Source organism: Callospermophilus lateralis, chromosome 6 (assembly GCF_048772815.1).
Source record: "Callospermophilus lateralis isolate mCalLat2 chromosome 6, mCalLat2.hap1, whole genome shotgun sequence".
Taxonomy (NCBI): Eukaryota; Metazoa; Chordata; class Mammalia; order Rodentia; family Sciuridae; genus Callospermophilus; species Callospermophilus lateralis.
Window position 1 is genome coordinate 30,244,761 of NC_135310.1, and position 27,953 is coordinate 30,272,713.

Genomic DNA, 27,953 nt, shown 5'->3' on the forward strand with positions numbered 1-27,953 from the left:
ATGGCGTTGGAGAAGATAATGCTAAGTTAGAAAATCCCCCAAAAACCAAATGCTGAATGTTTTCTCTGATATAAGGTGAATGACTCATAGCGAGTTAGGGAGGGGGAGCATGGGAGGAAAAGATGAACTCTAGATAGGGCAGAGGGGTGGGAGGGGAAGGGAGGGAGCAGGGGGTTAGCATGGATGGTGGAATGTGATAGACATCCTTATCCAAAGTACATGTATGAAGACACGAATTGGTGCGAACATACTTTATATACAACCAGAGATATGAAAAACTGTGCTCTGTGTGTGTAATAAGAAATGTAATGCATTCCACTGTCATTTATTTTTTAAAAAATTAATAAAAAATTTTAAAAATAATGGATCCTGTGCACATTTTATGTTGCCCCCTAAAATGTCTTCTTAGACATTTTAATATCTGAAAATGATGTAATTTCAACCTTATTGAAAACTAATTTCACTTTAAATGTAAAAATATTTATCACTCTTAAATGTGTCCAGTGGATTCCAAAAACAATTGCCCTTTGATACTCACTATTATTGTATTAGTTATCATCTATTGCTGTGAAACAAATTGTCCCTAAACTCAGTAGTTGAAAACAACCATTTATTATCTCACAGTTCCTCTGGATTTAAAAAAAAAAAAAAAAGTCTCACAAAACTGCAATCAAGCTGTTAGCCAGGGCTTTGTTTTCATCTGAAAGTTTGTTCCCAAACTCACTCACATGATTGTTGGCAGGATTTAGTTCCCTGCTGGCTAATGGCCAAGGCCTCCCTGTTTCTTGCTGCTTGGGTTCTCCATTTAGCAGTTCACAATATGCCAATTGGCTTCTCTCAGAGCAGGCAAAGGAGAGAGTGCAAGAGGATGAGAGGAATGCAGTCCCAGTTTCTGTAATCTCACCTTGGAACCCTCATCCATCACTCTTACTGGGTTCTCTTTGTTATAAGCAAGTCAATAAGTCAAACCTCCTTTCTGGAGGATGGGATTATGCAAGATCAAAATACCAGGGGGCTGTTTTACAGAGACTGCATAGCATTAAAAAAATGCTTGAACAAGGTCTTACAGAAACTGGATATCATAAAAAAAAAAGCTTGAATAAGGTCATACTTAGAAATTTTTATTATTTCTTCTCTTTAAACTCATAATTCCATCCTTTATCCTTTAGAAATTTGTTCTAATATAACATATATTTATACTTGGAATTATTTTATTAATTTCCTTATTCTGAATCAGTATGAGAAAATTACATATATAAACTGAAATTTTAATTTAAAAAATTTCTAATAGCCATATGACATATGACTTTAAGGATTATTTTTTAAATTGAATTACCATTTATTTATTATTAGTACTACTAGTAGTAGAATAGTGCATACATAGTATTATTGATCAAAACTACATAAACATTTAACAAAATTTGACTAATAATTATTAAATACAAAAGCAAAATACTTTGCTTAATACAAGGGGCTTGTTTATTTTTTCAGTTAGTTCATTTATCCTTTCTTAAGTATTACTTAGAATGAGTCAGGGCCATTAGTAAATGAGAAGAAAATAAAATGCTTACTAAGGACAATTGTTAAAGTGCCTTATTTTCAGGGAAATCCCAATCCTATTCCCATGAAACCAATCCAAACTTAAGTGGTACATGGGAGGATTAATAAATGAGGAGAGAATGGGTTGATGAAGGATAAACAGTCCAAGTAAAGCTGAATATAGATTTAGAGTATGCAATGAACTTTTGAAAAAAACAGCACCACCAAAATGTTTCCTTTGCAAGTCTGAATAAACGTTCATTTAAATAGAAAACGCCAACTTACCTCGTAAAAAGAAAAATATGTATACACAGAAAACCTTCCCTCTACACTAGCAGCACAGCAGAGACGCATTTGTAAAGGATATAAATGAGAAAGTTTGTAATAGAAGAAAATACATTGCTGAATTTCTGTTTTCACAAATTTGGAGGAATGAGAACAATCATCACAATAGAAAGCCCATTAATTGCAGGGTTCTTCTCTACTGACGCTGCATGCTTCGGCTCAGTGCAAGAAGGACTCTGTCTGAGGGAGACTGTTGAGAGCCACAGCCGAAGGGGCCCCAGCAAACTTTCAGACTGTCAGCTGATGATTGGCTCACAGAGGCCCCAGCAATATCTAGCTGATGGGCTCCTCTGCGGTGATGCTCATTGGAGATGCTCATTGGGCTGTTTCCCTGCCCTTTCAGGCCACGGAGCTGCTCATTGGGGGACTTTTTTGGCCATTCTTGATGAGAGATGATGCTAAGGTCTGCACCTGTATCCAGTAGCCCATTAAATTCATGTCCTTGAATATTTAGTTTTAGCATGGGGCGAGAATCTAAATTTAAAGACAACATAGCCCAATCTACACCTGTGGAGCCTAATCCCTTGGAACCTCTTTCTACAGCACGACTGGAAAATGTATCATGTAGGCTTGGTATTATTAGTAACTGTGCTATTCTATCTCCTGGTGAAATTACTGATATACCCTTTGGAGAACTGGCTATAATTTTTCTTTCACCTTCATAATCGGGATCAATTACCCCAGGGCTTATCATAAGTCCTTTTAGAGTAGAAGAGCTGCGTCCCAATAATAAGCCTACTGTTCCTTTGGGAAGAGGTCCTTTCACCCCTGTGGGAATGATTTGAACTCCCAACTCTGGAGTTAGTACTGATCTGGCGGAGGCGCAGATGTCCAACCCTGCGCTCCCTCTGGTTTGTCTGATGAGGGATCTGCTGGACAATGTGTCCTGGGCACTACCCTGATGGGGTTGCTGGGTTCCTCCAGTGCTCCGTATATTTGTGGTTTTGGGCCCCGGAGCATTGGGCCCCCCTGTCCATTTTTTGGCAATGGAGCCCAATGCCTTTCTCCACGATATCGTGGATAAACACTTGGTCCTTGTTCGTTTTTTGATAATGGAGTACCCTCTATGGTAGTTTGAGAATGGCATTCATTAGCCCAATGTCTCCCTCTATGGCATCGAGGGCAAATACCCGGTATTCTACTCCTTTGATACCTAGTTTTGTTAAACCCTCCTCCTATGGGGCAATTCCTTTTAAAATGTCCTGTTTGTTCACAATTGTAGCATGTTCTTGGCCTGGCATCTAAAGCCTGTTTTACTGCAGCTGCCACAATTTTCCCTTGTTCATTAATGTCTCTGGCATCTAAAGCCTGTTTTACTGCAGCTGCCACAATTTGCCCTTGTTCATTAATGTCTCTACATAATTTAATATATGTGTTTAAATCTTCATGTTTCCATGGTCTAATGATATCTCTGCACCAACGATTCGCTTGGTCATAAGCCAGTTGTTTTATTAATGGCATTGCTTGTTCTGTATTCCCAAAAACTCTGGTAGCTATTTGAATAAGCCTATCTACAAATTCAGCATAAGATTCATTAGCTCCTTGTATTATCTTAGATAATTGACCTTGTAAACCTCCATGTCCTTGTAAAGTCTTCCAAGCCTTAACTGTATCTACAGCAATTTGTAAATATACACCAGGATCATATGCAATTTGTTGCTGCTGATCCTCATAAGGTCCCTTTCCTAACAACATATCTAGATTTCTCTGAGGATAACCAGCTGCTGCATTTCGCCTAGCCGTCTCCTTGCAAAATTCCTCATTGGCAACCTTCCATAACAGGTATTGTCCTCCATTTAGCACAGCTTTACACATTTTAGCCCAATCTGCTGGCGTCATGTTCAAGTTGGTAATGGATTCGACCAAGCTTACAGTGAAGGGTGCTTGAGGACCATAGGTTGTTACAGCCTCTTTTAGCTGCTTCACTGTTTAGAAATTTAAAGCATGGTAAATTCACTGCCCTCCTACCTCAAATACAGGGCATGTTAATACTTGAGATCCTGTCTCAGGATCCCAACTATCAACTGCGGGGGTTGGGAGCCTCCCAGCATATGGAGGTGGTGCTGTTGATTGGACACTTATGCCCTCTGGCGATAGAGGTGGCACTGTTGGTTGGACACTTACGTCCTCTGGTGATAGAAAGGTGTTAGTAGCGGTCTCCTGTTGTAACTTTTCCCCTGATGGCTTTTTCTGCTCTAAACTTCCTTCCTCTGTCTGACTAGCTCGAAAGTCCTTCTCTTTTACTTGAATCTTTTCCTCTTTCTGACTAACTTGAGAGACCTTCTCTTTTACTTGATTCTATACTGGACCGGTGGTCAGTGACGGGTAAGATCCAATTACAATGGTACCAACCTAAGACAGGAGGCTGACGCCTTGAGGTCAGCTCATCAGATAACAGGTAAGAACCATATGGACTATTGGACAAACTAAGGCAGGCACGGTCCCTAAGCCACATGCTTGTTGTTTAAACAGAGAGGGGGAGATGTTGACAGCCACAGCCGAAGGGGCCCCAGCAAACTTTCAGACTGCCAGCTGATGATTGGCTCACAGCAGCCCCAGCAACCTCTAGCTGATTGGCTCCTCTGCGGTGATGCTCATTGGAGATGCTCATTGAGCTGTTTCCCCGCCCTTTCAGACTGCCAGCTGATGATTGGCTCACAGCGGCCCCAGCAATATCTAGCTGATGGGCTCCTCTGCGGTGATGCTCATTGGGCTGTTTCCCTGCCCTTTCAGGCCATGGAGCTGCTCATTGGGGGACTTTTTTGGCTCCACCCACACGACCCAGCCAATCGGCCTCAAGAGCAGGAGGATTGTGGGAGGTGGAGAGGCTGGTGGTGGGGGGAGTGGCTTGTGGGAAGCCGGTGGTGGCAGTTGGGCTCTGAGGGTTTTTCCTGAGGAGCTGTTTTGTTTTGCGTGTGTGGTTCTAAAAATAAAGTTAGTTTCTTTTGACAAGTGGCTCCTGAATTGTGCCCAGCCAGACTGCGGCAGGAGAAACACCTGCAAGTGGGGTGGTCAGCATCATGGTAGTACACAGGTGACACACTGTAATTTCTGCATTTATTTATTAATGATCATAAATGGTGTGATCAAACTGTCAAATTCAGAGGTAGAATAAACATGGAAAGCTTTTATTGTCCAGTTATTGCCACCCACTGTTTCTTATCCCATTTCCTTCATGCCAGGTAGTAGGAATACTGACAAAAGCAGTCTCTCTCTCTCTCTCTTTGGGATACTTATGAAGTATTACCAGTGTCAGAAATGCCGAGGACTCAGGAAAAGCTAATGTGAATAATGCTACGGAATACATGAAAAAGCAGGGTAAGGTAGGTAATCCCTTCAAGAGCACAAACAGTAATCCTAAATCTTTGCATTGATTAGCTCTACGCAGCACCCCAGCCCCACTCCCTCTCTCAGAGCTGCTGCAGCTACCCGTGACTACACAGGCTTGGGCTTTGTCTTGCATAGGACCCTTATCTGGGTGTTGTGTGGTCCCAGGACTGCACATAACCCAGGCCACACTAATCAGAGTCTTTCTCCAGGATTTTTCTAATTATCTTCTACTTTGAGGAGGAGCTAGTCTGAGAGAAGGTCCTAGGAATAACAGGTTTAGAATTACCAGGTAGATGCCGGATAAAAATGAGGTTGCCACACTTATCTTCATGTATCTATCTATCTATCTTTTTATTTATTTGGTACCAGGGGTTGAACTCAGGGGCACTCGAGCCACATTCCCAGCCCTATTTTGTATTTTATTTAGAGACAGGGTCTCACTGAGTTGCTTAGTGCCTTGCTGTTGCTGCAGCTGGCTTTGAACTCTCCATCCCCCTGTCTCAGCCTCCTGATCCACTGAGATTACAGGTGTGTACCTCTGAGCCTTGCTACTGCCGCACTTATCTTAAATGGACTGAAAACATCCCTCCTGGAGAGACCAGTACGCTGAAATCCACATCTGGATGTCTAGACATTTTAGAAATTAGAAATCAGAATAAACCCATGCTATGAAAGATAATGAAATTGTTAATGTTTGAAAGGGAGAATTCTAATGAAGCAGAAGGCTGTTAGTAGATGCCAGATTGCCTTTTGTATTTATTTTTATATTTATTATATTTTTTTCTAGTTCTATAATATTCAATGTAAACAATGCAGATATTTCGTAAAAATTAAATTAAAAGGGAAAAATAAGTAACTTCAGATCCATTGCCAAGAGATAAAAACTGCAAACATTTGCTGTTATTCTTTCATGTTTTTTTTTTAACTTAACTTTTAAAATTTGTTCTTTTTAGTTATACATGACAGTAGAATGTACTTTGACATATCATACATAAATGGAGATTAATTTCCCATTTTTTGTGGTTGTACATGTGGAGTTATACTGGTCATGTATTCATATACAAACATAGGAAAGCTATGTCCAGTTCATCATACTGTCTTTCCCATTCCCATCCCCACACCCTTCCCTCCATTACCCTCTGTCCAATTTAGTGAACCTCCCTCCTGCATTGTCAGTGGGCATCCACATATCAGAGAGAATATTTGGCCTTTGTTTTTTTTGGGATTGGCTTATTTCACTTAGCGTGATAGTCTCCAGTTGCATTCATTTACCAGCAAATGCCATAATTTCATTCTTCTTTATAGCTTAGTAATATTCCGTTGTATATATTTACCACATTTTCTTTATCCATTCATTTGTTGATAGATTTTAAATATCCCTAAACATTTGGTTTACAGTATACAGTGTAAGGTCATCTCATATATTTTATGGATAAAAGTAGCTTTTTTTGAAACTGGAAATGCATGAATCATGCAAACATATTAGAATTTTGTTGAATTGGAAATGGCATTCAGAGATCTCAGGGCTCGTGAATCTGAGAAGTCTATGTTCCAAACATTATTTAATTGAAATTAGGAAGTTTTGGCAAAGTACATAAAATATAAGAATTAGAAGCTGAGTATTTCACCAGAAACTGGTTTTGTCCAGAAAGGGTGACTACGAGTATATATGTATGATGGCAAAAGAGGTGAAATTTGTTGTAAGGCCAAAAAAAATAAAAAAGAAATTTAAGTGTCCACAGGAGAACAGAGACTTCAAAGGGACTTCAAAGATGGGAAATAGGCAAGAAACTTCAAAGTAAGGAAAAAATGGCAGTTTTAAATCTTATCTAATAGAAAAGTCTCTGATTTTACAAAGACAGAGACTGAACCAATAAACCCTCAGTCCTTTCTTTGGTAGAAGAATGATTTATGAATCTGGTTTCTGAAAAAAAAAGTCAAATTTGGATATTTTTATACTAAACACAAATATGTAAAGAGATAAAATGTTCTACAATGGATCAGACAGATTTCATTTTGTCTTACTTTTAATTTTTTATTTACTTTTTGAAACAGGGTCTTACTATGTTGCCCAGGCTGACCTCAAACTCCTGGGCTCGAGTAATCCTCCTGGCCTCTGTCTCCAGAGTAACTGGGACTTACACTTATGTGCCACCAGCCTGGCATCATCATCATCATTATTATTATTATTATTATTATTATTATTTTGCATTACTGGGGATTAAGCTCAAGGCATGATTAGCAAGTATTCTACCATTGAGCTACCAGCCCTTCTTGAAAGCTTGTTTGGAGGTTCTAACCAGGGAGTGTGGTACTCAGTATTCTCTGGACTTCAGAATGGTCCTTCTCTATCCGGGAAGGTCATCCTCTTCAACCAAGTGTGCAACTGCAGCTTCAGGAGGGTCGTACATGGAGTGGTGAGAGAGAAAGGGGACACCCACCTAGTCAACTAATTCAGTGGAATCAACTCCAGTGATCAATGATGTGACAGATGTCACAGCTAGATCATCCTCAAATTCTCTGGCCTTTCTTTTTATTTTATTTTGAGGCTTGCTGAGTTCCCCAGGCTGGCCTCTGTGATCCCTCTGCGTCCCACGTAGCTGGAGTTACAGGTATGCTGACATCACATCCAGCTATATTTGCCTTACTTTTTAAGGAATATGAGTTTATTGGCTTTCTCAGTAGTGATAACTATAGTTATTAAAGAACACAAAAGTGGGAATTGGGGCACAACATATTTGACTGCCTGAACTGATTTGGAAACATGTACTAAAATTACAGTTATACGTAAATGCTGTAAAAAAGTATGGGGTTTCGATTGAAATGTATTGTGCTGACACTTTGTAAGCACTTGTGTAATTTGTGAATTGATTTTAGCAAGAGTTAGGAAAATTGAAAAATTCCTGAGTCTGTAAAGAAGTTTCCACTTCGACATTCTGGGTAAATTTTCAGTCTTTAGCATTTCACACTTTTAAAAAAATTCTAATCTGTTATATATGACAGCAGAATGCATTACAATTCATATTACACATATAGAGCATAATTTTTCTTATCTCTGGTTATACACAAATTAGAGTCTCACCATATGTGTTCACACGTTTTGATATAATTGATTATTATCAGTTCATGGTTGGGAGGAGAATATTTATAGGAACTTTGAGCCAGATTATGGGTATACACCTATAATAATATTATTATAGTATACACCTATAATCCCAGCTATGTGGGAGACTATGGCAGGAAAATCCCAAGTTTGAGTCCATTTTGGGCAACTTAGCAAGAACCTGCCTCGGAATTTTTTTTTTTTTTTTTTTTTTCAAAAAGGAAAGAGGATGAAGTTTAGAGGTAGTGGGTTTGCCTAGCACGGGCCAGAATTTGGGTTCAATCCTCTAAAAATGTTAAAAAAGGGAAGGGGAGGACAGAAGGGAAAAGGAAAGAAGGAACAAAGGAATGTTTGGGTTTATGAGATTGTAGCTAGTCTTAAATACATAGGTCAGGGTAGAAATTCAGTCAAGATTTCTACAGTCTTGAGTCAGAATTTATTATTTTCCGGGAAATCTCTATCTTTGCTCTTGAAATTTTCACCTTGCTGGGCACTACTGGTGCATGCCTGTAATCCCAGCAGTGTGGGTGGCTGAGGAAGGAGGATCACAAGTTTGAGGCCAGCCTCAGCAACTTTGCAAGGCCCTTAGCAACTTCATTAAAAACATCTCAATGGTAAAGCACCCCTGGGGTCAATCCCCAGAAAAGCCACCCCCCTACCTGATTGGATGAGGCCCATGTACATTATAGCATTAAAGTATGGAGGACAAGTGACTTAGGAAGCTGAGGCAGGAGGATCACAAGTTCAAAGCCAGCCTCAGCAACTTAGTGAGACTGTCTCAAAATAACAAATAAAGGGGCTGGGATTGTGGCTCAGCGGTAGAGCGCTTGCCTAGCATGTATGAGGCCCTGGGTTCAATCCTCATCACCATAAAAATAAATAAAATAAAAATATTTAAAATAAATTTTAAAAAATAACAAATAAAAAGGTGCTGGGGTTGTAGCTCAGTAGTTAATCACCTCTGCGTTCAATCCCTGGTACCACAAAAAAGTATGGAGGATAATCAAAGTCAACTGGTTATAAATGTTAATCACTTTACAAAATACTTTCATGTCAAAATCTAGACTATTGCTTTCCCAAAGAACTGGTCAATCCTACTTTCTCTATACTCCTGCATATTTCTATTATTATTCTGTTTTATTTTGAAGCAAATTCCAGACATATTATTTCATCCATAAACATTTCATCAAGTATCTTTCAAAAGTAAGGATGTTTTGAAAAGCCCACAATAGTTATTATCATTTAAAATACCAATAATTTTTTAATTTCATAGAATGCTCAGTCAGTATTCAAAATTTCAATTATCTTATATCACAATTTTTTTGTTTATTTGAATTAGGATTTAAATAAGAGTCACACATGAGATTAGCTATTTATGAATCTCTTTCCATATTGCTATGGTCTGTTTGTGTCTCCTCACCCAAATTCATGTGTTGAAATACCAACTCCAGAGGTGATGGTTTTAGGAGGTGGGGCCTGTGAGAGATGATTAGGTGAAGAGGGCAGGACCCCCCAAAATGTTACAGGTTGGAACTGGAATGTGACCCAAAGGCTCCTGTCTTGAAGGCCTGCTTTCCAATGCAGCCATGTTCAGAAGTGGGAATTTTTGTAAGTGATTTATCATGAGGGCTCTGATCTCATTAGTGGATTAATCCTTTGATGGATTCATAATCCCCTACTCCCACCCCACATGGGGAATTGAACCCAGGAACATTCTTCCTCTGGGCTACATTTCCTAGACATTCTTTTTTTTTAGATAGGATCTTGTTAAGTTTCTCAGGCTGGCTGCCAACTTATTATCCTCCTGCCTCAGTTCCTGGAATTGCAGGCATGCACCTTCACACTTAGCTTAGGTTCTTAGTTTGATGGCATTATTTGGAGGGGGTGAAAACCACAGGAGGTGTGTTGTGGTTTGGATAGGAGGTGTTCTCTGAAAGCTCCCAGGTGAGACACTGCAGGAATGTTTAGAGGTGAAATGATTAGCTTATGAGAGCTATCACCTAATCAGCAAATTAATTCATTTGAAGGAATAAGTTACTGAGGGTATGCCCATGGGAATTATATCATCCCTGGTTCCACTCAAGTTCTTTCTGCTTTCTGGCTGTCATGGAATGAGCAGTTTCCTTCTTCCATGATGCTCTGCCTTATCTTGGGGCCAGAGCAATGGAGTCAGCCAACAGTGGACTGGGAACCAAAATGAACTTTTCCTTCTGTAAGGTGTTCTTGTCAGGCATATTGATCAACGCTGACTAAAACAAGGTGGGACCTAGTTGAAGCAAGTGTGTCATTGGAGACTATTGTATTGTCCCTGACCCCTTCCCCCCCCACCCCCCTCTGCTTCTTGACTGCCATGAAATGAGCAGCTTTCCTCCACCATACCTCTCCGCCATGATGTTCTCCCTCACCACAAGCCCATACCAATGGAGCTTAAATCTCTGAAACACCTCTTTTGATTTTCTCAGGTGTTTTGTCACAGTGACAAAATCTAATACAGTACCCTTATAAAAGAGACCGCAGAGAGACAGCTTGTCCCTTCTACCATGTTAGGATACAGTGACAAGCCACTTTCTCTGAACAAGAATGTACACCCCCAATGGACACTGAAAGAACTAATGCATTGATCTCAGATTTGCCAGCCTCCAGAACTGTGAGGCATAAGTTTCTGTTATTTATAAGCACTCAGTTATGGTATTTTGTTATAGCAGCCTGAATAAACTAAGATGATTCTTCTTCTTCCTTTTCTTTTTAAGAACCTGGATTATAAGTCTGAATTTTGCACGTTTCATCCTCATGGGGTAGTTTAATATGTTCCTTATTGAGACAGGGTCTCATGAAGTTGCCCAGGATGGTTTTGAACTTGTGATCCTCCTGCTTCAGCTTCCTGAGCATCTGGGATTACAGGCATGTGCCACCACCCCTGGCTCCTCTGTTAAATTTAATTGGGCCTAGGCATTTATTTAAGTTCAAAATACTTTTTAATTTTATTTATTTCAATTTTTCACAAGACTCCTTCACAGGTTGGTGGTAATATGTCCTTTTACTAAGAGAGAAAGTCCAGCTTTCTCTCTTTTTGTGATATTGGTAGCTATTAAATATGGCTTAATGGTCATATTTTAATTTCACAATTTTTCTATGTTAATTAGCTAGGTTATTTTTTCAAAGAACCAACTTTTAGTTTTATCAATTTTTTCAATGGTTTTTTTTGTTTCAATTTCGTTGCTTTCTGCTCTAATTTTAATTATTTCTTGTCTTCTACTACATTTGCTGTTGTTTTGCTCTTCCTTTTCTAGGTTTTTGAGGTGTAGTGTGAGTTCATTTATTTGTTGGTTTTTCTTTTTTTTGAGGAAAGAAATCCAAGAAATGAATTTCCCTCTTAAAACTGCTTTCATTGTGTCCCATAGATTCCGATATGTTGTGTCTGTATTATTATTAATTCATTCCATTTAAAAAATTAACACAGCTTTATTGAGGTATAAATGACACTCAATAAACTGTACAGATTTATGGTGTATGATTTGGTAATGTGCAGAAAAGATTTAACATAGCAGGCCTGAGACTGCTATTCTTAGAAATGTTAACTTTCTTTTTCCTTTTTTAAATGATATTGATAGTTGAACCCAGTGGCACTCTGCTGCTGAGCCACATCCCCAACTCTTTTTATTTTTTATTTTGAGACAGGATCTTGCTAAGTTGCCCAAACTGGTCTTAAATTTGTGATCCTCATGCTTTAGCCTCCCAAGTAGCTGGGATTTCATGGCAAACATCAACTTTCAGGCCTGGACTTTGGGAGAGTGTCCACCATTCCCTGATAAGAAAAGCTCACTGTGCCTAAATTGTGCGAACAACACGGCTTCTAACAAACATTTGCTTTCCTTCTGGGAGTCTGGAATTTTTGTAAAATCACTCAGTCCCTAATGAGGTCCCATGGCAGATAAGATTTCACATGTGTTGATTTCACAACTCATCCATGGTGGGAATTAAGACTGTCCTGAGTGACTCCACAGAGAAAGAATTCCTAGAATCTTGTGCCTTATTTGCTCTGGACTTTGTTTCATGTGCTTTTTTCCTTTTGATGATTCTGCTATGTTTCCTTCCACCTTAATAAATCATACCCATAAGCACAACCACATGCTGAGTGCTGTGAGTCTTCCTAGGGAATCACTGAATGTGGGGGTTATCTTCAGGGCCCCTAGCAGAGATAAGATGTGATAAAAAAAATTTATACACACACACACACACATACACACACACACACACATTTACTGTTTCTATTCTAGCTCTTGTCTTCTTTGGTGTCTAACCTGCTATTAATACTGTCCAACTAAATTTTAATTTTATATACTCTACTTTTCACATCATTCTCTTTGGTTCTATTTTATCTTCCATTTCTCTCTTAAATGCTTGTATTATCTTGAATTCTTAAGTACTTCTGCCTTTTTCTTTTTTCCTGTACTGGGGATTGAACTGAGGGGTGCTTTATGCTGAACTACATCCCCAGCCCATTTATCTATCTATCTATCATCTATCTATCTATCTATCTATCTATCTATCTATTTATTTAGCAGTACTGAGGATCAAACCCAGGGTTTCACAGCTCTACCACTGGGCTATATCCCCAGCTCTTATTTTTTGAGAGCTCGCTAAGTTGCTGGGCCTGGCCTTGAACTTAAACCTCTTGCCTCAGCCTCCCTAGTCACTGGGATTACAGGCACATGCCACTCACTGACTTTGACATTTGGGCCAAAAGTTATTTTAATGTCTTTGTCTGCTAATTCCATCATTCCTGTCACTTCTGGGACTGTGCCTTCGAGTTTTCTCTTTGTTAACAATCACTTTTTTTTCTTGTTTCGTAAATTTTGATAGGATGTCAGATGGTATTTTACTTTATTCAATAGTTTATTTTGTAATATTTCTTTAAAGGGCAGTATTTTTTTTTTAATGGCACGCAATTTATTACTTATGGGTGAATTTTCTTGTTTTTAAGTTCCTCTATAACAAGTTTAAAATAGTCTTTATTCTAGCAATAATGTAGTGCCATTTTCAAGTCATGGCTCTTCTGGGTTTCTTTCAAATGCTCTGTGGATTCAATAAAGTCTTTCTACCCTGGCTAAAGCGGGTGGGAGGTGGGTAATTATCCCAGCTCTGTGTTAGCTCTTGGAGTGGTTTATTTAAGAGTTCCCAGATACCTATGCTATGCTTGTAGATATTCTTATCTGAACTTAGGTAGTTTTATTTTACACATGTGCAGAGTAATATTCAGCTAAAGATTCAGAGTCTCTAAGCAATTTGGAATTTTTTCTCTGCTTCTTCCTCTTGGGTAATGTGGCTTTTTACATTCTAACTGCCTCAGCCTCCACCAGTTCTAATCATTTTGTCCTCAATCAAGGATCACTGGTTCTCTTTCTCTGCACCATTATCCAGAAATTGCTTCCCAATGGAGGGATTATCTAATACATTTCCCCCCTTTCAGGGTTGCCAGTCCTCCTGCACTGTTTCTAATATTTGAAAACTACAAGAAATAGAAAAGTACATATAAGATGTTATCATTTTAAGAAAGCAAGACACACAAATGTGTGTGTGTGTGTGTGTGTGTGTGTGTGTATTACAACATACAGCCAGGCGTGCATGCCTGTAATCCCAGCAGCTCAGGAGGCTGAAGCAGGAAGATCACAAGTTCAAAACCAGCCTCAACAATTTAGTGAGGCCCTAAGCCACTTAGTAATATCCTGTCTCAAAATGAAAAATAAAAAGTTCTGGGGATCACTTCCCACTAGGTATCAACCTGCATATGACAACATATGAAACAGACAACATATAAGACAAATTATTCGGAAGAGTAATTAACTATCACATCTCATTTTTTTTTTTGCAATTCACAACTTTTTAGCCAGCTTTTATGTTTGTCTCCAAATATATAAAATGCTCTGCCAAATAAACAATATCTCTACAAAAAAAAAAAAAAAGTTCTGGGGATGTGGCTCAGTGGTTAAGTGCCCCTGGGTTCTGGGTTCAATCCCGGGTATCAAAACAAAAAACAGTGGAAATATGTTACTTTGAAAAATTATTACTTGGATTTCTGATTCAGAAAGAGAGAGAGAGAGAGAGAGAGAGAGAGAGAGAGAGAGAGAGGGAAATAGGATCTGGAATTAATTGCCCAGTTAAATAACTAGAAAACTGGGGAAAAAATTGGTAAATATAGAGATAATTAACATTCCTTTTTATATCTGTATAGTACTCCACTTGGGAGGTATATCACTGTTTATTAAACCAGTCACTGACTAATGAACACTTGAATGATTTTTAATCTTTTGCTATCACTAATAGTACTGAAATGAATAGCGTTGTAAAAATATTTTCATAAATTTTCCAGTGTATCTTTGAGATTAATTTTTAGAAGCGGGATTGCTGGATCAAGGGTTAATTAGTATGTAATTTTTCCAGATATTATCAAATGTCCTCTGTAGGTGTTTTAATTTTTAGTTAACCAGAAATGAAAGAATGCCTATTTTCTCACATCCAGCCTCACAAATGAAGTGTGTTGTCAAATGTTAGGATTTTTGCCAAGGCAGTAAAAAGTGGCATAATAGTATAATTTTAATTTGCACTCATTGTTATGATGTCTCGTTTCTTTGTAGATGGGTAAGAACCACCTGTACTTCCATGTTTATGAATTGCCTACAGCTTTCTTTCCTTTTTTTTAAAAAAAAATATATTTTTTAGTTGTGGTTGGACACAATGCCTTTATTCTATTTATTTTTGTGTGGTACTGAAAGCTAGAGCCTGGTGCGTCCTAGAGGAGCGCTCTACTGCTGAGCCACAACCCCAGTGGCACAACCCCCCCCCCAGTAGATTTCTATAGCTTGTTTTTCTTTAGGGTTTGTCTTGTTTTTAAATTTTATTTTTAGAAATTCAGCTGTGATAGGCAGTTGCAGATGACATCCTATTTGTCTAGTTTACATATGTCATATAAAGACTTTCCATTTTTATGTTATCAAGTTTCTCAATTTTTCCCTTTTAGATTTTGAGTCCCAATCCTGAAAGTTTTCCTTATTCCTAAATTGAAAAAAAAAATGCACATACACTTTTGAAGTACTCATATAATTTCACTTTTTACAGTTAATATCTTATGTGTTTGGAACTTTCCCTGATGTGTGGTGTGGGGAATGAAACTGATTTTATCTTTGTATTGCCATTGGGTGACCTGTTTCTTCTGGATTCCTTATCTATAAAGATGGCAGACTTGAGATTTGGAAATAGAATACCATAGCAAAAAGCTCTTCTTATTTTTCAGGTAAAATGGACTTAAGACATTTGAACATGTTATTTACTAGGAAATAAACTTACCATCAGTGACAGTAATAGTAAGGAACTTAAGCGACAGTGTTCTAGGGCCTGTAATTTGCTTCTTCAGACCTCATCCATCAGTAGAATACTACTGCACTGCTGTGGTCTGAATGTGTTCCCCCAAATTCACGTTGAAACTTAGTCATCAATGCCACAGCATTAAGTGTGGTCCTTGGGAGTTTGAAATGTGATTCATGTTTTTCTCCAGTCTTTTCCTAGGACTCATTCATCTCGGCTTGGGAAGTGCAAACCCAGTCACTGTACTTTATTTCTTGCAACTTGGACTAGCTTTCCTACCATTGACGTATTAGCATTCCAGAGGAGTTCTCTGGGAATTTACACATCTGTTTTGCTCCCCATACAAATGGGTTCTTTTTTGATTGCTCTTAAACGACCCAGGCATTTCTTTCATGTGGTTCAACAGAATAAGTCACTTCATTTTCATCTTTTATCTTGTGCATAATAATTTGCTGCCCATCTTCTATCTTCAGAGCATCTATGGGGGAAATTTTAAGATCCCAAATGAGAATGCCAAATCGTTCAGCAGGTGGAGCTAATCAATTACTCATTAACAGGACCAGTTATTGGAAATTTTAAAATGAGAAGTACCAAAGGTCGACGGGATAAATTTAGCCTGCCATTTCCAAATTTAGCTCCATTGTCACTAATAAACTCTCCTTCGGTTTAGGTCCCAGCTTCTGGGCGCTAGTTGACACCTTCCTGCCTCGCGCCACGCGGGCCTCCTCTGTGCTACCAGCGCTGCAAGAGGACCGGGTCCACGCTGCGAAGCAAAGCCGGGGAGCCCTGAGGAGGGCGCCGTGGCCGCGAGGAACGCTGGACAAGTCTCTGGGGCTGATTCTGGGACCCCCTCCAGTAGGACTAGAGAGACTTTTTTACGCCATCCTGTTGTCGCGTACTGCAGCTCTTAGGTGGGGGCTCTTGGCCGCGCGCCGCACTCGGTGGGTTCCGTCCTGGCTCGAGCTTCCTAGCGGCGCCCTCCCGGGGGGCGGGCCTTGACTCCTCTTGCGGGGGACGAGTGGGCGGCCAGACTTGGGTGGCAGAGCGGGAGAGCGGCTGCTAGAAGCTGCCGGGTCCCTGGAACTCAGCGGCTGCGGAGGTCTTCAGAGAAACGAGGCCGGGCGAGGGGGAGGAACTAGAGCTTATGAAAGGGAGCTGCCTCCGAGGAAGGAGGCGGGAACTTTCGGCTGCAGCTGCAGCTGTTCCGGGACGCAGCCCGGGAAGCCCGCCCGCCGTCCTTAAGGTGCTCGCCAGGTAGCTCCGCACCCAGAGGGCGCCCTCCTCGGCCCCTCCCAGTGGCCGAGACGGAAGGAACCGGTGGCTCTCCGGTTGCGAGGGCGCACGGCACCCCGAGCGCGGCGCCCTTGAGCCGCACCGCGGCGCAGGTTTGCCAGCCGACTTGTCCGCCTGCCAAGAAAAGGAAGCGCTGTCCCTTCCCGCTCACCCGGGCTTCCCCACCCCGTGTACTCTCAACCCTGCAGCGGGCGAGCGGCGTGGCCACGGAGGCGCCGAGGAGGGGCGAGCCGCCGCCGGGCAGCGGCGTGCCCGCGGGCGACAGGGCGCAAGAGAGGAGGCGGCGGCGCGGCGGTGAAGGCGCTGCGCGCGATGGCAGCTGCTTAGCCCGGCGGGCGCGGAGCAGCCCTGAGCTGTGGCTGGCCAGAAGGTGCGGCTGGGCCGGGGACACCGCCGCCGCTGCAGCCCGGCCGTCAGAGATGAGCACGGAGGCGGGTGAAGGCATCACTTTCTCCGTGCCACCCTTCACCTCCTCGGGCTTCTGCACTTTCCCCGAGGGTGGCAGCTGCCGGAGGGGAGGAGTGGCGACGGTGGCCGAAGGCGAGCCCAGCCAGCTACCGCCGCCGCCACCGGGCAGCTTCTGGAACGTGGAGAGCACCGCCGCCCCTGGCACCGGGTGTGCTGCTGCCACCCCCGGGAGCAGCGCCACCCGGTGCCGGGGCAACTCCAGTAGCGGGGGCGGCCGACGGACCACGGTGGCATATGTGATCAACGAAGCGAGCCAGGGGCAGCTGGTGGTGGCCGAGAGTGAGGCCCTGCAGAGCCTGCGGGAGGCGTGTGAGGTGGTGGGCGCCACCCTGGAGACCCTGCATTTCGGTAAATTGGACTTCGGGGAGACCACGGTACTGGACCGTTTTTACAATGCAGGTGAGTGTGAAACCCCTTCACCGTACTCCGCGGTCGGGCCCACATTTTTTTTTTTTTTGGCCGTTTTCTGGGGAAACATTTTGTTTTGTTTTGTTTGTTTTTCTTGGCGGAAGCATGCTGCCTACTTACTTCTCGCCCCACCTAGGGGGACGCGAGTGGCGCTGCGTGACTACTCCTGGCGCTGGCCGATCCTTTGGGAGGGAGTGTGTGCTTGTGCAAGAGCCAGTGTTTTGTGCACGAGACCCACTGACCTTACCCACCGCCCGGCGCTGGAGCCCTGGGGTCCATGTGGTCGATCACTGTTTTTCAGCAGTGCAGGATATTTCCAATCAGTCCTCCATTCACTATGTCTGTTTCACTTTGTTAGGTTTGTCCCCAATTTCCCTTTTACTTAGACCTATAACCCTTTTGTCTGTGTAGTTTTGGGAGTACAGAAACGAGGACTTTATGCCTCACAGCCAGCTGCGCGCAGTGTACTGTAAGTTGCGTGTCTTGTCCAGATCTCTCCAACTCATTTTATCTTCAATAAGTTTTAGTGCCTTGAATTTCCTTTCTTTTACCAATTTGAACTTTCAAGTAATTACTTCCCAAAGTCATAAGATCATGACTTCAGCAAATGCCTATCTTATCTTTCTTGGGATCTTGGTGAAAGAACCAGTTTTTTTTTTTTTTTTTTTTTTAATTAGCCTATACATGGTGGTCGGCTGGAAAATTTATAATTTAACATTGTTTAAAACGCTGATATGTTATCTTAATGACTCAGATTAGCTTGGTCATTAAAGTGATTGCAAGTGTAGTCCATGCAAAACTTTGTATTTTTTTTCCAGGCTATCACGGATTTCAGAAAGTGTCAGGCAGTTCTAGTGGCTGTTAGCAAATGTTAGGAATGATAACATGTTTTTGAAATTAACTATTAGCTTAGCACCCTGTCCATCCAATGTTGAGAGTGCAGCCTTAGTTATTTTTATAATTGTGGGTGGAAAAGCTGGTTTAATGGTTTCAAAACAATAAGCTTCTTGTATTTGTGATCACATACAAGGTTTTATATTCCAATCTTGTTTTCAGTTCTGATTCTCTACAGCCTCTTCAAAACACCTAAAGTAGGCTTATGTCAGTTTTGGAATTCAGCCAGAGCTGAATATTTTAAGAACAAGAAGAACTTCATGTTAAGGAAGCCAGACTAAATAAACTAGGACTTTCTGGTTCTGGTATTTTTTAGTCCCTGTCTTCATAGTTGAACACGAGTATAATATATTATAGCTTGGTCCTTTGGGCGGATTGCTATAAAAATTACATAAATGTAACTTTTCTAAAAATTATAGCACTCTTATTTTTGGTTTATAATTTGGAAGAAGTTTCAAAGAACTGAAAGATATGAGAGGAAAGTAGCCAGCTAAATAAATACTTGAATCTCCTTTTACTGCACTGTAGATTGGGCATTTTTTCTAGGACTGTAGAGAAAAAAAAAAGTCTTAAAGCTAATTTGTAAGAAACTTTCCTAACAATGCACTCGTTCTGTTGTTTTCCAAATATTGTCTCTGGGAAAAGGAGGGAGAAAGGTTAGAAGGGAGCTGACATTGGAACTGTATCTCGTTTAATACTTCAAACAAGCCTGGGAAGAAAGTTCTTATCCACTGTACTGGGTAGGAATTGAACCCATGAGTAGTTTACATTCCTAGCCTTTTTTTTTTTTTTTTTTTAAGTTTCATTTTGAAATGGGTTCTTGCTTAAGTTGCTCAGGATGGCCTTGAATTTGGGATCATCCTGCCTCAGGAGTAGCTGGGCTTACAAGCATTTGCCACCCTGCTCCAGAGGAAGTCCTTACCTTTCTAAGTAAGAAAACCAAGCCATGCATGACTGGACCTGGCAGTAACTGGTCAATGCAGGATTCCACTCCTGGGGCTGAAAGGTCATGCATGGCCCTGGCTGCCTCCACTCAGGTGTGCTGACTTAGTCTCCAAATCCAGGAAAGCTCTCTTTCAAATAGCTGACCAGGATCCTAAGTGCCATTTAGGTGCTCTGAAGAATAGTGGGAAGGGGATGCTTTGGGGAGACCCTTGTTCCTGTCTTGCTGTGCCCCACCCCTCTGCTCCTTTCAATCCAGGCAGACTTCAGTTTAACCCCTGCCCATCTGGGTGACATGACCTCTAACCTGCTCACACAGTATGAAGATGTGACAGAATGAGGATGGTATCAGTTTCATCCAAACCTTTTGTTCTAAACTGATAGTCTCAGAGTCTGATGGTAGTATAACTCTCTCTTCCACTTTTTGTGGTACTGAGGATTGAACCCAGGGATGCTCTATCACTAAGCTATCCTCAGCCCTTTTTGTTACTTTGAGACGGGATTTCACTGAGTTGCCCAGGCTTGCCTTAAGCTTGAGGTACTCCTGTCTCAGCCTTCTGAGTTGCTGGGATTACAGGTGTGTGTCACTGTGCCCGGCTATTACCTATTTTCTTCTAATGTCTAAGAAAGGGCTTGCCCTTCTGCTGCCAAGGGGCTGGCCAACTTTTTTTGTGTGTGTGTCCAGGGCCAGATAGTAAATATTTTGTAGTCCTTGAAGTTTCTCATAACTACTTAACTTTGCCTTGAGAGCAGACATAAACAGTACCCCTAAACAAATGTATGTTCCAGTAAAACTTTACTAATGGACTTTGAAATCTGAATTTCAGGTAATTAACAAAATATTACTCTTTTGCTTTTTCCTCCTAATCATTTAAAAATGTAAAAACTATTTTTATCTTGCAAGTTGTACAAAAACAGGCTGTTGCAGACTCCTGGCCATGCTGACCTATTCTCTACACCTACTACCTGAATGATTATGGCACAGGGAGAAGAACACTGCCCCTCCAGGGAGAGTTGGGTTTTAATTGAAATCATGAGAAAGATCTCCTCCAAAGGCAATTCCTTACCTATAAGATTAGCCAGAGGGTGGAAGTAGAGGGAGAATTGAAGTCAGTTTCTAAGATTCCCTTATTTAATCCTGTGCATGTGCAGAGCAAGGCAGCATGGTGCCCTTGGGGCAGAGCTTTGGAACAGGAGTTTCAAGGTCTGTATTCTGGTTCTGATACTTCTTTAATTTGGAGTGAGTCGTTTAAAAACTCAGAAAAGAGTAGAGAGTTGGAGTATTTGCCATTTGAGATATCCTCCAGTTTGCAAATTCTTTACTCTAAAATTTCAATGTTATTACTACACATGAGTCATTTTAGTTCATAGAGATTCATAAACTGTTTGTACATATGCTGTTCCTGGCCACAAGGAGCTCAGAATTGGTGGGGAGGGTGGACTCTGTCTGTGCTTTGGCTGACCCAGTGCCTCTGTGAAGGTCACAGAAGCCTTGGGCTCCCAGGACACAGCTGTAGGTCAGTAAGGTTGAGGGGATCCAGGAATAGTTTCTCGAAGGAGTTAATATGTGAATCTCAGTGGAAGGGGAAGCAAAGATGGCTTAACTGGGACCTCAGCATTGAAAAAGGGAACAACGGTGCTCACATAGCTCAGGTTAATGGAATATATAAGAACTTAAAGCATGATGACATTTTTTACAAACTTTCCCCATCTTTGTGTACTGGTGTCTTCTTAAAGAATAGACTGTAGCTGGGTGTAATGGTGCCTGGGCAACTTAGCAAGACCCTGTCTCAAAGTAAAATTAAAAAAGGACTAGGGATATGGCTCAGTGATAGAGCATCCCTGGGTTCAATCCTCGCTACTGCAAAAGCAAAAGCAAAAAAGGAACAGATTGTAGTTACAGGTTTTCACTGATTTTCCCAATTTGATTTTATTTAATTGTGTTCTAGTTTGTTCATTGATGACACTTGTCATTCTGTGATTCTGAGAGGTGAAATTAATGCTTTTATGAAAATTTGGACATGGTGAATGTCCTAACAACACCCATTCCCTGCCCCCTGCATTGCAGGCAGTGAAACTCAGTAAAAGCTCAGAGGTGTCAGTCATACATGGTGCTCTGGTGTTGGTCAGATCCCAACTGGTCAGGATTCTAAAAATATATATATATTTTTTTAATGAACACCAATTCTGTGAATGTACCTGAAACAGGCTTTATTTTTTCTTTATTTTGCTTACGAAGACACTAAACTGTGAAGAAATCATGCATTCATTCAGGTTAAATGATTAAAATTGCTGGTTAGAACCAGAAGTAAATTTTCCCTTAGAAACAGTACTGTAGATGGTAGAGTCTGGGACTTCCTATAAGAAGCCTTAACTCAGTGTATGGAATCCATTTACCCTTTTAAACATCCAGGAAAATTGTGTTTCTGAAACCTGAAACTGATCACACTTTTCAGTGTGTTAGATCAGTGACTTTTGCTTTGATGTAGCTTGTTGGTAGCTTGGTCAGATATAGGAGGAGCAGCCACTTGAATTGGTTTTGGTGGGCGGGGGGTGGGGGCTGTGGGAAAGGCTGCAGGGAGAAAAAGGCTGCTGAGTAAAACAAGAGGCAGGGCCAGCAGGATCCATGAACATGTTCACTTCTTTCAGCTTCTTCCCCTCCTAACCTATTTATGGCTCTGGACTTCCTGCTGATGTAAGACCCTGGGACCTTGCTTGGCTCAAGGCCAGCTGCCTCCCTCTCAGTGGGCCCTGGGTTAGATAGGCTGGAGGCTTCCCCTTTCCCTGCCACCAGCCTTCTCACCTGCCTGGGTCTTCCTCTGAGCCTGGCTCACTGCAGATTGCAATCTTTTGCTCAGCCTTTTACCCTGTAGCAATAGTGAGGAACCGGAAGGAAGCACATGCTAGTTGAAATTTTCAGAACTTAGCTTTTCTATTTTCATCCATATTGTGTTTTCACTTTACACGAGCTTGTGAAGAGGGTGGCCCGTTTTTGCCATTTTGCCAGAGAGCCATCTGATCTTTGTGGGCTTTGGTTCCTCTCGCTTCCAGCACAGCTCCTTAGGGCTTCCATTTTTATTTGGCAAAATAAAACAACCCTTAATCCTCCTTATCCTGGAAGAAGTTCTTGAAAGTCTTCCAGCCAACTTCTGCATTTCTGCTTTCATATCCATATATATATATATATATATATATATATATATATATATATATACACACGCATATATCGTCATATACTTTGAGGGGAGATGACAAACTCTGCATCTCCTAAATAGTGTTTCTCATGAACTGGATAAAAAAAGAGGACTGCCAACATTTATAATTTTTCCAAGAAAGGGTGTTTTTGGAGAAAGACAGAAAATTCAACAACTAGTCCCCCATGGCTGTGAGTTCTTAAAAAGGAAAGATGTTAAAAAATTAGTGGGGACATTACTGTGGAAGAAAGGTCATATGAAAAGTTTGCAACAGTGGTATCCCACATGTTTTCTTGGGGCTTTTTAACTTTTGTGGGTACACTGTTGGAGCAGCTGTTGCCACCCGTATAAACCCAGAGCACTGTGCTTGCTGCTGCCTTCTTGGGTAACTGGCTAGTTGAGGCAAAATTGTAATTTTTCTAAAAGGGTTTTACTAGGAAGTTGGAAAAAAAAATTTTAAAAAGAAAGCCTCAAAGGGCAAAACTAGATTCATTTTTAGTGTACCCAAATTCTTACCAAGTAGTGAAGTGCAGATGGTTGTGGCTGGCTCTTCTTTCAGGCTCCCAGAATTCTAGTTTCTTTCCTCAGCTTAGCCATCTTTGGTTTGTGACATTCACTAGTTGGTGGTGAGCTGGTTCCTTCTCTGGGTGAAGCCTGTTTATAAGTGCATAGCATAGTCTTATCTCAACAGCGTTCTCAGCAGGTGCCGGTCTTTTGGGAGTTCTCCACTATAGGTCAGTTCCTCTCTGGTAGCTACAGGGACTATCCCCTGCTTCCTGTTTCAGAGGACTGGTTTGAGGCCTGTTCAGTTCCTGTTTCTGGTTTGAAGGACAGAATTGGGTCTTTTTGTCAAGCACGAAGTACAGTGAATGCCCAAGTCTTTCTACCCCAAACAACCAACTGTGTCTTCTTGCCTGATGGTCCCTGATGGTCAGATACTACCCCAAACCAGTAAAGTTGAGAACCACAGGAAAGTGCATTATTGGTCAGTGGCTGTAAGCCAGTGAATTTTTACTTCTTTAAAAATCTTGATTGACTTTTTAAAATTTTTTATTTGTTCTAATTAGCTATATGTGCAGCAGAATGCATCTTGACACATCATAATTAAATGGAGATAACTTCTCATTCTTCTGGTTGTACATGATGTAGAATCACACCAGTTGTGTAATCATATATGCATGTAAGGTAATAATGTCTGACTCATTCTACTATCCTTCTTACCCTCCTATCCCCTCCCTTCCCTTCACTCCCCTCTGCCTAATCCAAAGTACCTCTATTTTCCCCTACCCACCCCCCTTATTATGAATTAGCATCCACGTATTAGAGAAAACATTTGGCCTTTGGTTTTTTGGGATTGGCTTATTTCACTTAGCATGATATTCTCTTGTTCCATCCATTTACTTGCAAATGCCATAATTTCTTTCTTCTTTAAGGCTGAGTAATATTCCATTGTGTATATATACCACAGTGTCTTTATCCATTTATCTGTTGAAGGGCATCTAGGTGTGTTCCATAGTTTGGCTATTGTGAATTGAGCTACTATAAACATTGTTAGCAGTGTCACTGTAGACTGCTGATTTTAAGTCCTTTGGGTATAAACTGAGGAGTGGGATAGCTGGGTCAAATGTTGTTCCATTCCAAGTTTTCTGTGGAATCTTCGTACTGCTCTCCATAGAGGTTGCACCAATTTGCAATCCCACCAGCAGTGTATGGGTGTACCTTTTCCCCCACATCCTCACCAACATTCATTGCTTGTATTGATAGTATTGATTAATTTTTATTTAAAAAATAACCGAAGGGGGCTGGAGCTGCATCTCAGTGGTAGAGCACTTGCCTAGCACATTGAGCCTCAGCACCACATAAAAAACAAATAAATAAATAAATATTGTGTCCATCTACAACTAAAAAAAAAATTTAAAAAAGTCTAAGGCTGTTACCTACTAAGTGCCTCTTAATGTCACATTCAAGTTTTCTAATATGTTTATTGTGACAAATATTAGCTATGAAGTGATGGCCCTCCCAGAAAGCAGTTAGAACATTTTATCACCTTCTTGTCACCTGTGGGATCTCCCAAGGACTGTGGACTGTGCCTGTATTTCCTTTACTTTATTAGGACAAGAGTAGAGTCGAAAGTGTGGGGAATGTGGTAGGGTGGGCAGTGCTGCAGGAGCCACAGTCATAACAGGGAGAAGCAAGGAACCACAGCTTTGGGAAACGGATTGAACCTAGGGCCTCTTGCATGCAAAGCATGGGCTCTACCAGTGAGCTATACCCCCAGACTGGGGAAGGTAGAGCTTAAAGCTGATCATACTTTCTTGATTTGGATATAGATAGGAGGGAAACTGCCTATATTTAAGAAAGATACCCTTTTTTTTTTTCAGGGAGTAAAATTAATTGTGCAAAGTTTTATTAATGACATAAAAGGAGGGAAAAAAGGAAACTTGAAGGCAAAATGGTAAATTACTTAAAAATCTATTGGTACTTTTAATGCATGGGGTTTCTTCAGTTATTTTAACATGTTTTCTTTCTGGTTGGAGTTGTTGATTAAAGAAACTGATCGAAAGTGGAAAATGAAAAATATATGAGGCAGGGCTGATTTTCAAAGCCTTGTCTGTTTGTTCCAGAAATTTAAATAAGTCACTCCTTACCTTTTATATGAGTTTTAATTGGAGGGTTTTTTTTTTTTTTTTTTAAGAAAACAGACAAACCCGACATACAAACATATATAACCCAAGCCATATTGTGGTAATTTTCTTAGGGGAGACAGGAGGTGGGGAGAGAATTTAGATGTTAAGGCAGAGCCAAGCAGACCTTGTATACCTTAAATGCCACAGAAACAGCACAGGTAACCATAGACGTTCCATTCCAGGTGAACCTTTTTTTTTTTTTTTTTTACATGGTTAATCAACAGTAAGGCAATCAATTGCCTTGGGTGTATGATTCATACAGGAAGGGAGTTGTATTCCTTTGTACAAGGAGTCTCTGGAAGGGTTGTGACAGTACTTTTCAACACTTCTAGCCTTTTCCATACTGGTGAACTTTAATTCAACTGAAACATGAAGGGGAGCTGCTAGTGGCTATTAGGGGACATTGAGCCATCTGTGTACTGAATCTGAACCACGTAAAACCAAGTATTTGCTTAAGCCAGTGAATTTTTCCTCTTGATTAACTTTAATTTAAAAAGTAATCTAAGGCTGTTACTTACCAAGGGCCTCTTAATGTCACATTCAAGTTTTCTAATATGTTTATTGTGACACATATTAGCCCAAAGCTGGGACAGCCAGGACCAGGAGTGTGATTCCTGCATCCAGGAGCCACAGCTTTTACCTCCAGCTTGGCAGTTTATAATATGGTCACAGCGGTGCTCAGGAGATTTCATGTTGTTTTGTTTTTCCCCCCAGAATGGTCATATAATGTATATTCAGTATCATGTGATCTTCTTCATTTGATCGTTTTAACTCCATGAAAGAACTAGATGTAGCAGTGTAATTATCTACATTTTTTAGTTGGAAAGGTATGTGCCTTGGTCAGAAAAAATCAGGTGGTTGAATGGGCATCAGACTCAGGTCTTCCCAACTTCCAAATAATCAGGTGTTTGAACCACTCTACCACAGATGCCCCTTGCAATGAATAACACCCAAAGCTTGTATCCTGTTTGGGAGGATGAGGTCTGACATCTGGGTCCATGATGCTGTGTAGCACTGTTACCAGGCTAAGTCATGGTAGTGACACTTCACTTCTGGGCCCTTCTTGCTGACATATTGTAGTGACTTTGTAATGAGCTTAGGAAAGCTGACTTTGATATTTTTCTGTCTAGAGAGACAAAGGAACCTGGAGCTTAAGCTGAATACTGGTTGCAGGTTGCTTGCCACAGGATGGAAATTGGATTTTTTCCAGGCAAGTCTTGGTCTATTTTCTGATCATAAGAGTCGAATGGATTGCCAAGTGACAGACCAAAACAGGCCCGTCTCTGGAATGATACAGATAGCTGGGCTTCTGGCACAGCTCTTCCTTGGTGCTCTGAGTAGTTTTGGCTCCTGACTCTGGCTCACTTTCTTCTCATGTGATAGCATATTCTCAAGAACTCAGATCTGTAAGCGTTTATCCATTGCTTGTGATATGCCTCTTATTGCAGCAGATTTAGTAAAGAACTTTGAAAGAGAAGAAGGCATTCATCTTCAGGAGTATGAAGGTTTGTAATATCTGTAGGTTTCTATGGTAACAGGTGATACTAAGGAAGAAGTTAGAAGGAACTGTCTATATATACTCCATTCTTCCTCATCTAACCAATTAAACAACAACCAAAGAAACCTTAAGAAATTTAAGTTGTGAAACATTGCAATCATAAAAAAGTACACAACATAGTATAATGGACACTCATGCATCCACTACCTGGAGATAATTGTCATTAAACACTTTGACATTTATTTCACTTCTCTTTTTCTCTGTTTCAGAAAAATGAATCATGTTAAACATAAGTAAAAGTCCCTTTGTACTTCATCAGTTTCTCTTCCTGGGAAACTGCTTCCTTCACTGGAAGTGCTACATTGTAATTTTATAAACTGTAATTTATAAAAAATCCTAAATCATGATTCTCTACAAATATAAACATGTTAAATTTTTAATTCTTTACTTAATGGGGAAACCAATGTGATGTTAAAACTGCCTCAAAGGAGACTATTTTTATGAAGCTGGGGATCAAACCCAGAGCCTTGTGCATGCTAGACAAGCACTCTACCACTGAGCTACATCCCCAGCCCACTCAAAGGAAAATTTTGACAAGCATATGTAGAAACACATCATTAGGAAAGCTAAAATGAATTTGCTAATAGAAGCAAAACTAGCTAATATCTAAGGCAATTCTGTAAGTCTCTATCAATATTGGAGTAATCTATTCTAATGAGGTAGAAATCAATCGCATAGCTACCAAATGATATTCATATGTATTGTTGTGGACTAGAAAGTTTTGCATTACTGTCAGTGTTGCACAACTTAATGTTTACCCCAACAGCATTTTAAAATGGCCGGATCACTAGAAGCACAATCTAAGATACACACTCTTTTAAAAATCTGAT

At 40.8% G+C, this 27,953-nt stretch overlaps 1 protein-coding gene across 3 annotated transcripts in view; it reads left to right on the forward strand.

Moving 5' to 3' along the window:
- The first annotated feature begins 16,823 nt into the window (after positions 1–16,823).
- Map3k5 (mitogen-activated protein kinase kinase kinase 5) overlaps positions 16,824–27,953 on the forward strand; it is a 201,750-nt gene continuing 190,620 nt past the window's right edge. Inside the window, exons 1-2 of one of the 3 annotated variants that reach the window (XM_076858216.2) lie at positions 16,824–16,922; positions 17,161–17,839. In XM_076858216.2, coding sequence (XP_076714331.1) covers positions 16,824–16,922; positions 17,161–17,839 — 778 coding nt within the window. Of the gene's footprint in view, positions 17,840–18,276; positions 18,318–27,953 lie in introns of those variants that run through there. The other 2 variants (XM_076858214.2, XM_076858215.2) reach the window with 2 other exon arrangements.